Raw genomic sequence first — 13,761 nt, forward strand, 5'->3', positions numbered from 1 at the left:
TGTCATCAGCAAAGAGCAACTGTGACAACTCCCACTTTATGTGTGATTCTTTATCTTTTAACTCCACGCCTCTTGTCAAGACCCTCGCATTTACTTCTCTTACAACCCCATCTATAAATATATTAAACAACCACGGTGACATCACACATCCTTGTCTAAGGCCTACTTTTACTGGGAAATAATTTCCCTCTTTCCTATGTACTCTAACTTGAGCCTCACTATCCTCGTAAAAACTCTTCACTGCTTTCAGTAACCTACCTCCTACATCATACACCTGCAACATCTGCCACATTGCCCCCCTATCCACCCTGTCATACGCCTTTTCCAAATCCATAAATGCCACAAAGACCTCTTTAGCCTTATCTAAATACTGTTCACTTATATGTTTCACTGTAAACACCTGGTCCATACACCCCCTACCTTTCCTAAAGCCTCCTTGTTCATCTGCTATCCTATTCTCAGTCTTACTTTTAATTCTTTCAATAATAACTCTACCATACACTTTACCAGGTATACTCAACAGACTTATCCCCCTATAATTTTTGCACTCTCTTTTGTCCCCTTTGCCTTTATACAAAGGAACTATGCATGCTCTCTGCCAATCCCTAGGTACCTTACCCTCTTCCATACATTTATTAAATAATTGCACCAACCACTCCAAAACTATATCCCCACCTGCTTTTAACATTTCTATCTTTATCCCATCAATCCTGGCTGCCTTACCCCCTTTCATTTTACCTACTGCCTCACGAACTTCCCCCACACTCACAACTGGCTCTTCCTCACTCCTACAAGATGTTGCTCCTCCTTGCCCTATACACGAAATCACAGCTTCCCTATCTTCATCAACATTTAACAATTCCTCAAAATATTCCCTCCATCTTCCCAATACCTCTAACTCTCCATTTAATAACTCTCCTCTCCTATTTTTAACTGACAAATCCATTTGTTCTCTAGGCTTCCTTAACTTGTTAATCTCACTCCAAAACTTTTTCTTATTTTCAACAAAATTTGTTGATAACATCTCACCCACTCTCTCATTTGCTCTCTTTTTACATTGCTTCACCACTCTCTTAACCTCTCTCTTTTTCTCCATATACTCTTCCCTCCTTGCATCACTTCTACTTTGTAAAAACTTCTCATATGCTAACTTTTTCTCCCTTACTACTCTCTTTACATCATCATTCCACCAATCGCTCCTCTTCCCTCCCGCACCCACTTTCCTGTAACCACAAACTTCTGCTGAACACTCTAACACTACATTTTTAAACCTACCCCATACCTCTTCGACCCCATTGCCTATGCTCTCATTAGCCCATCTATCCTCCAATAGCTGTTTATATCTTTCCCTAACTGCCTCCTCTTTTAGTTTATAAACCTTCACCTCTCTCTTCCCTGATGCTTCTATTCTCCTTGTATCCCATCTACCTTTTACTCTCAGTGTAGCTACAACTAGAAAGTGATCTGATATATCTGTGGCCCCTCTATAAACATGTACATCCTGAAGTCTACTCAACAGTCTTATCTACCAATACATAATCCAACAAACTACTGTCATTTCGCCCTACATCATATCTTGTATACTTATTTATCCTCTTTTTCTTAAAATATGTATTACCTATAACTAAACCCCTTTCTATACAAAGTTCAATCAAAGGGCTCCCATTATCATTTACACCTGGCACCCCAAACTTACCTACCACACCCTCTCTAAAAGTTTCTCCTACTTTAGCATTCAGGTCCCCTACCACAATTACTCTCTCACTTGGTTCAAAGGCTCCTATACATTCACTTAACATCTCCCAAAATCTCTCTCTCTCCTCTGCATTCCTCTCTTCTCCAGGTGCATACACGCTTATTATGACCCACTTCTCGCATCCAACCTTTACTTTAATCCACATAATTCTTGCATTTACACATTCATATTCTCTTTTCTCCTTCCATAACTGATCATTCAACATTACTGCTACCCCTTCCTTTGCTCTCTCTCAGATACTCCAGATTTAATCCCATTTATTTCCCCCCACCAAAACTCCCCTACCCCCTTCAGCTTTGTTTCGCTTAGGGCCAGGACATCCAACTTCTTTTCATTCATAACATCAGCAATCATCTGTTTCTTGTCATCTGCACTACATCCATGCACATTCAAGCATCCCAGTTTTATAAAGTTTTTCTTCTTCTCTTTTTTAGTAAATGTCTACAGGAGAAGGGGTTACTAGCCCATTGCTCCCGGCATTTTAGTCGCCTCATACGACACGCATGGCTTACAGAGGAAAAATTCTTTTCCACTTCCCCATGGACAATAGAAGAAATAAAGAAGAACAAGAGCTATGTAGAAAAAGGAGAAAAACCTAGATGTATGTATATATATATGCATGTGCATGTCTGTGAAGTGTGACCAAAGTGTAAGTTGGAGTAGCAAGATATCCCTGTTATCTAGCATGTTTATGAGACAGAAAAAGACACCAGCAATCCTAGCATCATGCAAAACAGTTACAGGTTTCTGTTTCACAGTCATCTGGCAGGACGGTAGTACTTCCCTGGGTGGTTGCTGTCTACCAACCTACTACTCTTATAAAATATTCTACACAATACTAATTTTTGGTTACTCACCAACCATTTTACACCTAGGAAGGGTGACCCAACGAAGTAACATGCAGCATCATTCCTTTCCTATCTTCATTTCCAGAAATACATAGATGTACAATAGTACCCCCGTTTCCACAGGGAATAAGTTCGAAGACCTACCGCGGATACCAGAAACCATGGCCACCAGAGAACCTTATATTTAAGTAATTTTTTGTTTACATACATACCTATGATAAAATTTAATTAATAAATTATGCACAATAAGTCAAGAATTAGCACTTTTTCACTGATGGGAAGTACTTTACAACTTCTTAGACTTTGAAGAATTGTCACCATCACTACTTTTGCACCTTGGTGTCGTTATTAAACAAAATTAAGGGTTATTTTTGGGCCAGGGTAAACTGCAGATAAATGAAACTGTAGAAACCAGACCTGCAGATTTAGTGGTCCTACTGTAATAGCTAAATATCCACCTGCTTTCATTCTAAGCCCTGGAATTCATTACCAAAACTAGTCCAGCTAGCTGGTTTTCCAGAATACCTTTACAGATAATTCTGCACACACACACATGCATGAGCAGTTAATCTTTTGCCATGTTTCTCAAGAAATTTGTGTAGGATCTTTGCTGTGGAAACCTCAGCCAAGTACTAACAGTTAAATGTGTATAGCTTTTCACAGGTCTGGATATGTAATTTCAGTTTTCATTGGACGTTATTATCTATAGTCCCCATACACTTCATGCCCACATACCTTGGTACTCTGGGAAACAAATAGTCAATAGTGATTTCGTAATCTTTTCTTCAAAGAGATCTTTCTTGTTTAGGAAGAGAATTATTGAAGTCTCCACAAACCATTTGTTATTGCAAATGGAGTCAAAGAGTTTCATACTCTCAATCATCCTGTTCATTTCTTCATCCTCTGCTAGAACCAAATCATAACCTGCAAATATCAAGGGAAAAACTCAATCTGCTTAAAAATGAAAAAATATATTTGACAGTATTCCTTCGAGGAGATGAGACCTCTAGTTCTTCGAGTTTACAATAATGTTATTACAATTTCAAAAGACATGAGAATCATAGTAAGCACCATTTTTTGTTTTTAGGATGCCACCCATGAAAGCATTAATAAAATTCATTACATTTAGTAATACACTACCGACAAATCATTCACAATTATAAAATTATTGAGTGTAAAGTCATGAAAAACTTATTTACCTGATAAAGCAACAACAAATATGATGGCTGTAACTCCCTCAAAGCAGTGGATCCACTTTTTCCTCTCTGATCTTTGACCACCTACATCAAACAATCTGGAATCAAACATTCGATTTAGAACAATGGTTAACTTTAGGAAAATTCAAGACAAACTAAATACATAAAAATACAACCTGCATATGCTACATCTACAATATATATATACTGTATTACCTGAAGCAGAGCTTTGCAAAAGCAAGAAACTCTAACACTAACAACCATGGAATATAGTGGGGGCCTACAACTTATGTTAATGTGTTCTTGAGAATTATTCTTAATTCCATTGTTTGAAACTCAGAACCTATTTTCCCATAGACACTTGCATTATGAATGGAGATGTGTTCCTGAACAATAATATTTCACATCTAATTTAATGTATTTTCAAGAAAAATTATCCAACCTTTTACATCAAGGACTGTTTTACACTTACAGATAGTATTATGCACTGTTTCACTAATGTATACATGAAAATTAAGCAGAACAGAACTACAATACAGGAGAGTACAGATATGTACAAAGGAACAGGCTGCCACTGGACTATTGTCCTCTCTCAGCCACTCTCATCCTCTCACATAATATCCAAGACAATACTCCTTTCACATGGTCAGCATTTCCTCAATTCTTTGGGTAAATGTGAGGTGTGGGATAAGTGGGGTGAAAGAGGAGTAGGGGCAGGGAGCAGTTGGACTACTTAACTCACTTTCTCATTCACTTCCACCCTCTTTTGCATCATACTGAATTTAGGTCTCTTACATATGCTCACCACTTTTTCGTTGTTTAACAAAAAATTATGTGCCTGGGCATGTAGTGTGGGAAGGTAGCAGTGAGGAAAATTTTGTGAGGGAACTGTAGCATGAGCTTCCATTGTCCTGGCCACACACACTAGCAAACTCAGAATGCTGAAAGCAGCTACCACAGCCCCAAAACAATTATTTAATCTACAGTTTTTAACCATTCTACCATGAAGTCTCCACACAAGCATAAAAAAGAAGATACACAATAGCAATGTATTTGATAAAAACTAAGTTTAGCATTAAGAAAATAATAAATATTAAATCTATAGTTCTTGACCAATCTCTATCAAACAAATGAGAGATCTATACATACATAAACAAACATACACAAAGTGCCATAGTGCTATGTCTTAAACCAGGATCAGTGCTGTAGTTCTATGCCATGAGCTCAATTCACTCAGATAAGTTTTAAGTGGTAAATATGGGCCTAGACATGAGAGAATGTATCTATGTGGTAAGAGTGCACCATATAAAAAAATCCTGCAGCACGTAGTGCACGAGGAAAGTAAAAACCTGTATCAGGGTATACCACAAATTCTAACCATACAATAGAGCAAAAAAGTAATGTGAAGGATCTGGGAGTGATAACGTCAGAGGACCGCACCTTCAAAGATCACAACAATATATTTACAGCATCTGTTATGAAAATGATAGGATGGATAATAAGAACCTTCAAAACTAGGGATGCCAAGCCCATGATGATTCTCTTCAAATCACTTGCTCTCTCTCTCTCTCAGCTGGAATACTGCTGTACACTAACTGCCCCCTTCAAGGCAGGCAAAATTGCTGACCTGGAGAGTGTACAAAGAAATTTCATGGCACACATAAGTACAATAAGGCACCTAAATTACTGGGAACAGTACCTTGATTTGTATTCCTTGGAATGCAGGCAAGAGAGATACTGATAATAAACACTTGGAAAATCCTAGAAGGATTAGTACCAAACTTGCACATGAAAATCACTCCCTGTGAAAGCAAAAGACTCGGCAGGAGATGCAGCATTCCCCCAATGAAAAGCAGGGGCGCCCCAAGTACAATGAGAGACAACACATTAAGTGTCAGGGGCCCAAGACTGTTCAACTGGCTCCCAGCATACATAAGGGGGATTACCAATAGATCCCTGGCTGTCTTCAAGAAGGCACTGGAGAGGCACCTAAAATCAGTACACCACCAGCCAGGCTGTGGTTCATACGTCAGTTTGTGTGCGGCCAGCAGTAAATGCCTGGTTGATCAGACCCTGATCCACCACGAGGCCTGGTCTCAGACCGAGCCATGGGGGTTGTTGACCCCCAAAACCCCCTTCAGGTGTACTCCAGGTGCCTTTGGATTAAAACGGCGACTTTCCAGTGTAATTTTGTATGGCTTTTACGGTTGTATTCATGGTTTCTTGGTCTCATTTGACAGAATGGAAGATATATTATAGAAATAGAAATTATTTTGATTGGCTTTTATGAGTGAAAATAGCTTGAAACTGAGCTCGAAGTAGCGGAAATGTTTGATTTTTGCCGATGTTCAAGAATAAACAAATCACATCACGCTTCTAATACAGGTCAGTTGGTGGGTCTAATATGCGTTCATGAATGCACTGATGTTATTTATACAATTATTACAATATTGCATAACAGTAAATCTTCTATTTTTTGGTGTGAATAAAAAATCAGAATGGAATTCAGGTGTAAAGCCTGGAAATGTTAACTAATAAACAGAGGAAATGTTATTTTAGTGCCAGCATTGTTTATTCTGGACTATTTTGAAATTGGAATTTTTTTTAATTTGTGAAATTGACCAAATTACCAATTTCTGATGACCTTATTGGGTAGTTGAAATAGTTGACTTGGCATTTTCTTGTACTCAACTGATAAAACAGAAAGCATACTAGTGAAATAGCTAAGAATTTGGTCGACTGGAACAATGTAACTGGCCTACAATAGGAGTCAAAGTGGGCAAAATTGCTGATGCATAAATATTGCTGATGCAGGAAAACTCATAACATAATTTCGTCAATTTTCCATCAAATTTTATACTTTTTTTTTATTACCACCAGATAAAGATTCTCTACCACTTCATAAGAAAAAATAAATTTTTTTTTTTTTTTTAAATTTTGGACCCTGTGGACAAGTTTCAGATCAGGGGTGTGGACCCTGAATGGGTTAAGATAATTTCTGAGAGTATTTGCAATTATCAAAACAGCAGACCAGCATCTGTAAGTAACCACTGTAATTGGTTACAAAGTGTCAATATTGAAGTGTGTAACATCATACATCAGAACATCTGAAATTAGGGACCTACTGGATTTTAATTATGGACAGATAATTTTATGCATAAAAAAGCATTTAACCCTTTGAAGGTCACAACCCCAAACAGGTCTCAAAATTTTCGAAAAAAAAAAAAAAACTTACGAAATGATAGAGAATCTTGCCCTCATGTTAATGACACCAAAAGTACAAAACTTGATGGAAATCTCATGGAATTACACTCTCGCGAAGTTAGTGATCTCGGCGATATTTACGCATTGGCAATTTCGCCCACTTTGAGCCTTATTTTTGGCCAACTGCATTGTTTCAGTCTACCAAACTCATAGCTATTTCTTTAAAACTCCATTTGTTCTGTCAATTGAGTACGAGAAACCGCCCATTTACCAATTACAGCTACCCAATAAAGTAGTCAAATTCGCAGTTTGGCCAATTTCACGCAAATTAAAAAAGATGCCAATTTCAAAATAGGGTCAAGAATAAACAATAAAGTCACGTCTCCAGGCCCCTCTTATATTACTCGTTAACCCTTTGAGGGTCAACAGGCCCTCTCCGAAACTTGTTCTCAGGGTCGGCCAAATTTAAAAAAAAAAAAAATAATTTTCTCTTGTGAAAAGATAGAGAATCTTTTCCCGATCATAAGGACACCAAAAGTTTGAAATTTGATGGAAAACTTATGGAATTATGCTCTCGCGAAGTTAGCGGTCTCGGCGATGTTTACGCATCGGCGATTTTGCCCACTTTGAGCCCCATTTTCAGCCAATTTCACTGTACTAGTTGACAAAAAACATGAATATTTCGCTAGAACTCCATTTTTTCTATCGAATGGGTGCAAGAAACCACCCATTTATGAAATTCAACTATCCAGTACAGTGGTCAGAATTTAGCAATTTTGCCAATTTCAAAAGATGCCAATTTCCGAATAGGTCCAGAATAAACAAGAAAGACATTCCTGGCACTATAATGACATTTCCTCTGGTCATTAGTCACGTCTCAAGGCCTCTCTTATATTCTTTTGCTTTCCACTTTGAATTTTTATTCTCACAAAAAATATAAGATTTACTGTTATGCAGACTACTGCATTAGTGTAAAAAATGGTATAAATATTATTGGCGCACTTGTGAAAGAATATTAGACTCGCCAGTTGACGTGTATTGGACGCTTGGCACGATTTGTTTACTTTTGAAATTTGGAAAAAATCGAACATTTCTGCTACTTTGAGCTCAATTTCAAGGTACCTTTCATTGTAAAACCAGTCAAAATCATCTCAATTTCTGTAATATGTCTTCCATTCTATAAAATAAGACCAAGAAAACTAGAATACAACAATAAAAACCATACGAAAATACAGTGCAAATTCGCTGTTTTATTCCAAAAAAAACCGTCAAAGTTTTTTTTTTTTCTCATTATTCGCTGTGTGCTGCAGGATTTTTTTTAGATTGTGCACACTGACCACATAGACCCATTCTTTCATACGAAGGCCTACCAGCTTTCTCCCACTAGATTTGAGGGCGCTAGAATTTAGGCGTACTAGTACGTCAAAAACCCTGGGTCGTAAGCCGTACTAGTACGTCCGAAACCCTCAAAGGGTTAAGTAAAAGGACACAAATGCAACTTTTTTTCTTTCAACGTACCAGCCGTATCCCGCTGAGGTGGGGTGGCCCAAAAGGAAAAAAGCAAGTTTCTCCTTTCAAATTTAGTAATATATACAGGAGAAGGGGTTACTAGCCCCTTGCTCCCGGCATTTTAGTCGCCTCTTACAACATGCATGGCTTACGGAGGAAGAATTCTGTTCCACTTCCCCATGGAGAAATGCAACTAATGTGACATTTTATTGTGGCAACTTTTCGCTCTCCAGGAGCTTTATCAAGCCATTACTCTTGCTTTCTATTTTGAATTTTTATTCACACAAAAAATAGAAGATTTACTCTTATGCAGACTACTGCATTATTGTAATAATTGTATAAATAATGTCAACCCATTCATGACTGTGTATTAAAATGATTAGTTGAACTTTGGCAAAAATCAAACATTTCTGCTACTTTGAGCTCAATTTCAAGGTCCTTTTCATCGTGAAACCATTCAAAACTCATCTTTAGTTCTGTAACGTATCTTCCATTCTATTAAACGAAATCAAGAAAATGAGAATACATCCATAAATACTACATGAAAAAACATCTCAAATTTGGCATTTTAATAGAAAAACACGGTAAGAGTTTTTTTTTCCTCATTATGCACTGCATGCTGCAGGATTTTTTTATACTGCCCACACTGATCACACAGACCCATTCTCTCATATGTGGGCCTACCAGCTTTCTCCCACTTGATTTGAAGCCACTAGAATTTCGGAGTATAAATACATAAATACGTCAAAAACACTGGCTCGTAAGACCTATATACACGACCGAAACAGTCAAAGGGTTAAACAAGGCTTTACTTGGGCAAGCAAAAATTACAGGTAGCATGTCTGGAAAACTATTGTATCTCTTTTTGAAGCAAACTTGTCTGGTAAATACCAAGCAGAAACTGTTACTGAACCACTGTACCACAAATGATATACAGGTCTCCCTCAACATTCGCATTTTCCACTTTCATGGGCTTCGAACATTCACAAATTTCCAGCCGCCCAATCATATTTAAAATATGTCATTACATATCTTAGGAATTGTGGTGGTGGCAGAGTTTGTTTGGAGACAGGACAAGATAGTCCTTCAATATGACACTAATATCAACTCTACGACTTATTTATCTATCACAATTCATCTAATATGACATAAACAATATTAATAACAGAAACATGACGTATACTCTAGAATGAATAAAATACATCATTAAGTGTGTCACGAGTGTTGCCGTGTTGCTGTTGTTGGGTGTATAAGGGCCACCGAGACATAAGCCGTACATCGTGGTGGTGGAGGCGGCATCAGAGGTTTGTGCTGTCCTCTATCTATCAGTAATCGCTTAACTTACTTGCTACACTGTTACTGCTACACTTCATCGCTGGCTAGCGCTATAGCCTTTATCAACTTATGCTTTAGTATCGTACATATCATAGAATCACCGAAGACTGCACATTCTCCCTTCTCTCTTCCTCCTCCACTTTGGTACTCTGCTACGAGTTCTTTTTTGAATTCTATAGTTTTTCTCACCTTTACCAAAAGGCTAGCACTAGTACAATATTTTACGATGTATTCATATGTTTTATGATTGTTCATGGTTCAATAGGTTAAGGAAGCAGTATTGTATTATATTACCCTACAATATATTGGGACACCAAACATTCACAATTTTTCAACATTCGTGAGTTTCTTGATCCCCAACCCTCATGAATGTTGAGGGAGACCTGTACACATATTTCAACTGATTCATCCCATTGTACAGATGCATTTCTGACTTGGTTATGGCTATTTAATCACATCACAGGTTAAGGCAAGAAAAAACACAGTAGATTCATAATTTGCACAACTGCACCTCACTTCAATAAGTAGTGATTTAAAATTTTTCCCCAAGATCAACAGTCATGGGAAAGCAACCACATTTTCATGCCATTAAGCTTGGGAAAATTACTTCTTTCTAAAGAATACCTTTGAAGAATTTTGAGAGTATGTACATGTATATCTATTCTCTGAGCCCGGCCATGGGCCAGGCTCGTCTGGTGCTTGCCTGGTCAACCAGGCTGTTGCTGCTGAAGGCCTGCTGCCCCACATATCCATCACAGCCTGGTTGATCTGGCACCTGGTGAAGATACTTGTCTAGTTTCCTCTTGAAGGCTTCTACACTTGTTCCAGCAGTGTTTCTGATATCTTCTGGTAAGATGTTGAAAAGTCTGGGACCCCGGATGTTGATACAGTGTTCCCTTATTGTCCCCACTGCACCCCTGCTCCTCACTGGGTTCATTTTACACTTCCTCCCATATCTCTCACTCCAGTATGTTATTATGGCAGTATGCAGATTTGGGACCAAGCCCTCGAGTACCTTCCAGGTATATATTAGTATATATTAGTATATATAGTAGGCCTTAGACAAGGATGTGTGATGTCACCGTGGTTGTTTAATATATTTATAGATGGGGTTGTAAGAGAAGTAAATGCGAGGGTCTTGGCAAGAGGCGTGGAGTTAAAAGATAAAGAATCACACACAAAGTGGGAGTTGTCACAGCTGCTCTTTGCTGATGACACTGTGCTCTTGGGAGATTCTGAAGAGAAGTTGCAGAGATTGGTGGATGAATTTGGTAGGGTGTGCAAAAGAAGAAAATTAAAGGTGAATACAGGAAAGAGTAAGGTTATGAGGATAACAAAAAGATTAGGTGATGAAAGATTGAATATCAGATTGGAGGGAGAGAGGATGGAGGAGGTGCATCGATTCAGATATTTGGGAGTGGACGGAAGAATGGATGGGTCTATGAAAGATGAGGTGAATCATAGAATTGATGAGGGAAAAAGAGTGAGTGGTGCACTTAGGAGTCTGTGGAGACAAAGAACTTTGTCCTTGGAGGCAAAGAGGGGAATGTATGAGAGTATAGTTTCGCCAACGCCTTATATGGGTGTGCGTGGGTGATGAATGTTGCAGCAGGAGAAGGCTGGAGGCAGTGGAGATGTCATGTCTGAGGGCAATGTGTGGTGTGAATATAATGCAGAGAATTCGTAGTTTGGAAGTTAGGAGGAGGTGCATTACCAAACTGTTGTCCAGAGGGCTGAGGAAGGGTTGTTGAGGTGGTTCGGACATGTAGAGAGAATGGAGCGAAACAGAATGACTTCAAGAGTGTATCAGTCTGTAGTGGAAGGAAGGCGGGGTAGGGGTTCGCCTAGGAAGGAAGGGTTGGAGGGGAGGGGGTAAAGGAGGTTTTGTGTGCGAGGGCTTGGACTTCCAGCAGGCATGCGTGAGGCGTGTTTGATAGGAGTGAATGGAGACAAATGGTTTTTAATACTTGCAGTGCTGTTGGAGTGTGAGCAAAGTAACATTTATGAAGGGATTCAGGAAACTGCAGGCCGGACTTGAGTCCTGGAGATGGGAAGTACAGTGCCTGCACTCTGAAGGAGGGGTGTTAATGTTGCAGTTTAAAAACTGTAGTGTAAAGCACCCTTCTGGCAAGACAGTGATGGAGTGAATGATGGTGAAAGTTTTTCTTTTTCGGGCCACCCTGCCTTGGTGGGAATCGGCCGGTGTGATAATAAAAAAAAAAAATAATAAAACCTCTCTCTCCTCTGCTCCAATAAGTACATGTTCAAGACTTGCAAGCGTTCCCAGTAGTTAAGGTGCTTTACTGGCTCAATGTGAACCGTAAACGATCTCTGTATTTGTTCCAGCTCTGATATTTCTCCTGCCTTGAGCAGGGCCATCAGCACTGAGCAATATTCTAAGTGAGGGAGCACTAGCGATTTGAAGTGTCACCATTGGCATTATTTCCCTTGTTTTGAAAGTTCTCAATACCCACCCAGTCATCTTCCTGGCTGTCGTGATCTTTGTCTTGTTATGTCTTATGTTTGTTATTGTTTGTCTTTGTCTTGTATGTGCAGTGAGTGCACACAGTATAAAAAAAATACAGCCCCACATAGTGCTTGATGGAAAAAGCAAGCCCATAACCTAGTGCTTAGAACAAAATAGCAACTCTTGAGGTGCTTTCTAAGGTGTTTCTATGGTTTTATTAGCTGGTTCTTGGTGTCATTTGATACAATGGAAGACATACTATGGAAATAGCGAGGACCAGAGGCAACTCGAAATAAGGATCAAAATACGGAAAATATTAAATTTTTGACAATCTTCCTGGGAAAAGGGAAGGCTCCTCCCCAACTCCCTGTCCTAAATCATGACCAATCATTCTAGGTTATATTTTATTAATCATAGAAATAGGGTAAAACGTAATATAGGAGGGGCATGGAGATGTGATTAATAAACAGAATATATTTTGCTTTACTTGCTGGAATGCATAGTATATATTGGATTCAGCTTTTAACCCTTTGAGGGTCCAGACCCCTAATCTAAAAATTCCCCACAGGGTCCAAAAACTTAAAAAAAAAAAAAAAATTCTTATGAAAAAGTACAGAATCTTTTTCTGAAGGTAGTAAAACAAAAAGTACAGAATCTGATCAAAAACTGACAAAATTACTCTCTCGCGAAATTTTCCGTGTCAGGGATATTTATGCATCAGTGATTTTGCCCACTTTGAGTCCTATTTTCAACCAATTACATTATTCCATTAGACCAAATTCTTAGCTATTTCGCTAGTATATATTCCGTTTAATGCATTCAGCACAAGAAATTGCCCAATCAACTATTTCAACTACCCAATAAAATTATCGGAAATTGGCAATTTGGCCAATTTCACACAAAGTTCAAAATATTCCACTTTCAAGACAGGGTCCAGAATAAACAATGCAGGCATTCCTGGCACTAAAATATCACTTCCTCTGTTAATTAGTTGCATTTCCAGGCTTTACATATGAATTCCATTTTTATATTTTATTCACAAAATTTTTATTCACACCAAAAAGTAGAAGATTTACTATTATGCAATACTGTAATGATTGTATAAATAATATCAGAGCATTCATGAATGAACATTAGACCCACCAGCTGACATATAATGGATGCGTGATGTCTTTTGTTTACTCTTGAACATCAGCAAAAATCAAACATTTCCGCTATTTTGAGCTCAATTTCAAGCTATTTCGAGTACTAAAACCAATAAAATTATTCCCATTTCTGTAATATATCTTCCATTCTATCAAACGAGACTAAGAAACCACAAATACAATCATAAAAACCATAAGAAAGTATACCACAAAGTTGCAGTTTTAACCCAAAAACATGGTCGCAGTTTTTTTTCTCATTATGCACTGCGTGCTGCAGGATTTTTTATATGGTGCACACTTA

At 38.3% G+C, this 13,761-nt stretch overlaps 1 protein-coding gene across 4 annotated transcripts in view; it reads right to left on the reverse strand.

The window, feature by feature from the left end:
* The window catches only part of Galphai (G protein alpha i subunit), a 160,670-nt gene that overhangs the window by 15,764 nt on the left and 131,145 nt on the right, over positions 1-13,761 (reverse strand). For all 4 annotated transcript variants that reach the window (XM_053779754.2, XM_053779756.2, XM_053779753.2 and 1 more), the window contains 2 exons: positions 3,804-3,898; positions 3,340-3,528 (listed from right to left, as the gene is read on the reverse strand). In XM_053779754.2, the coding sequence (XP_053635729.1) occupies positions 3,340-3,528; positions 3,804-3,898 (284 nt within the window). The remainder of the gene's footprint in view (positions 1-3,339; positions 3,529-3,803; positions 3,899-13,761) is intronic.

This window comes from Cherax quadricarinatus, chromosome 24, assembly GCF_038502225.1.
Source record: "Cherax quadricarinatus isolate ZL_2023a chromosome 24, ASM3850222v1, whole genome shotgun sequence".
In the NCBI taxonomy this organism is placed as follows: Eukaryota; Metazoa; Arthropoda; class Malacostraca; order Decapoda; family Parastacidae; genus Cherax; species Cherax quadricarinatus.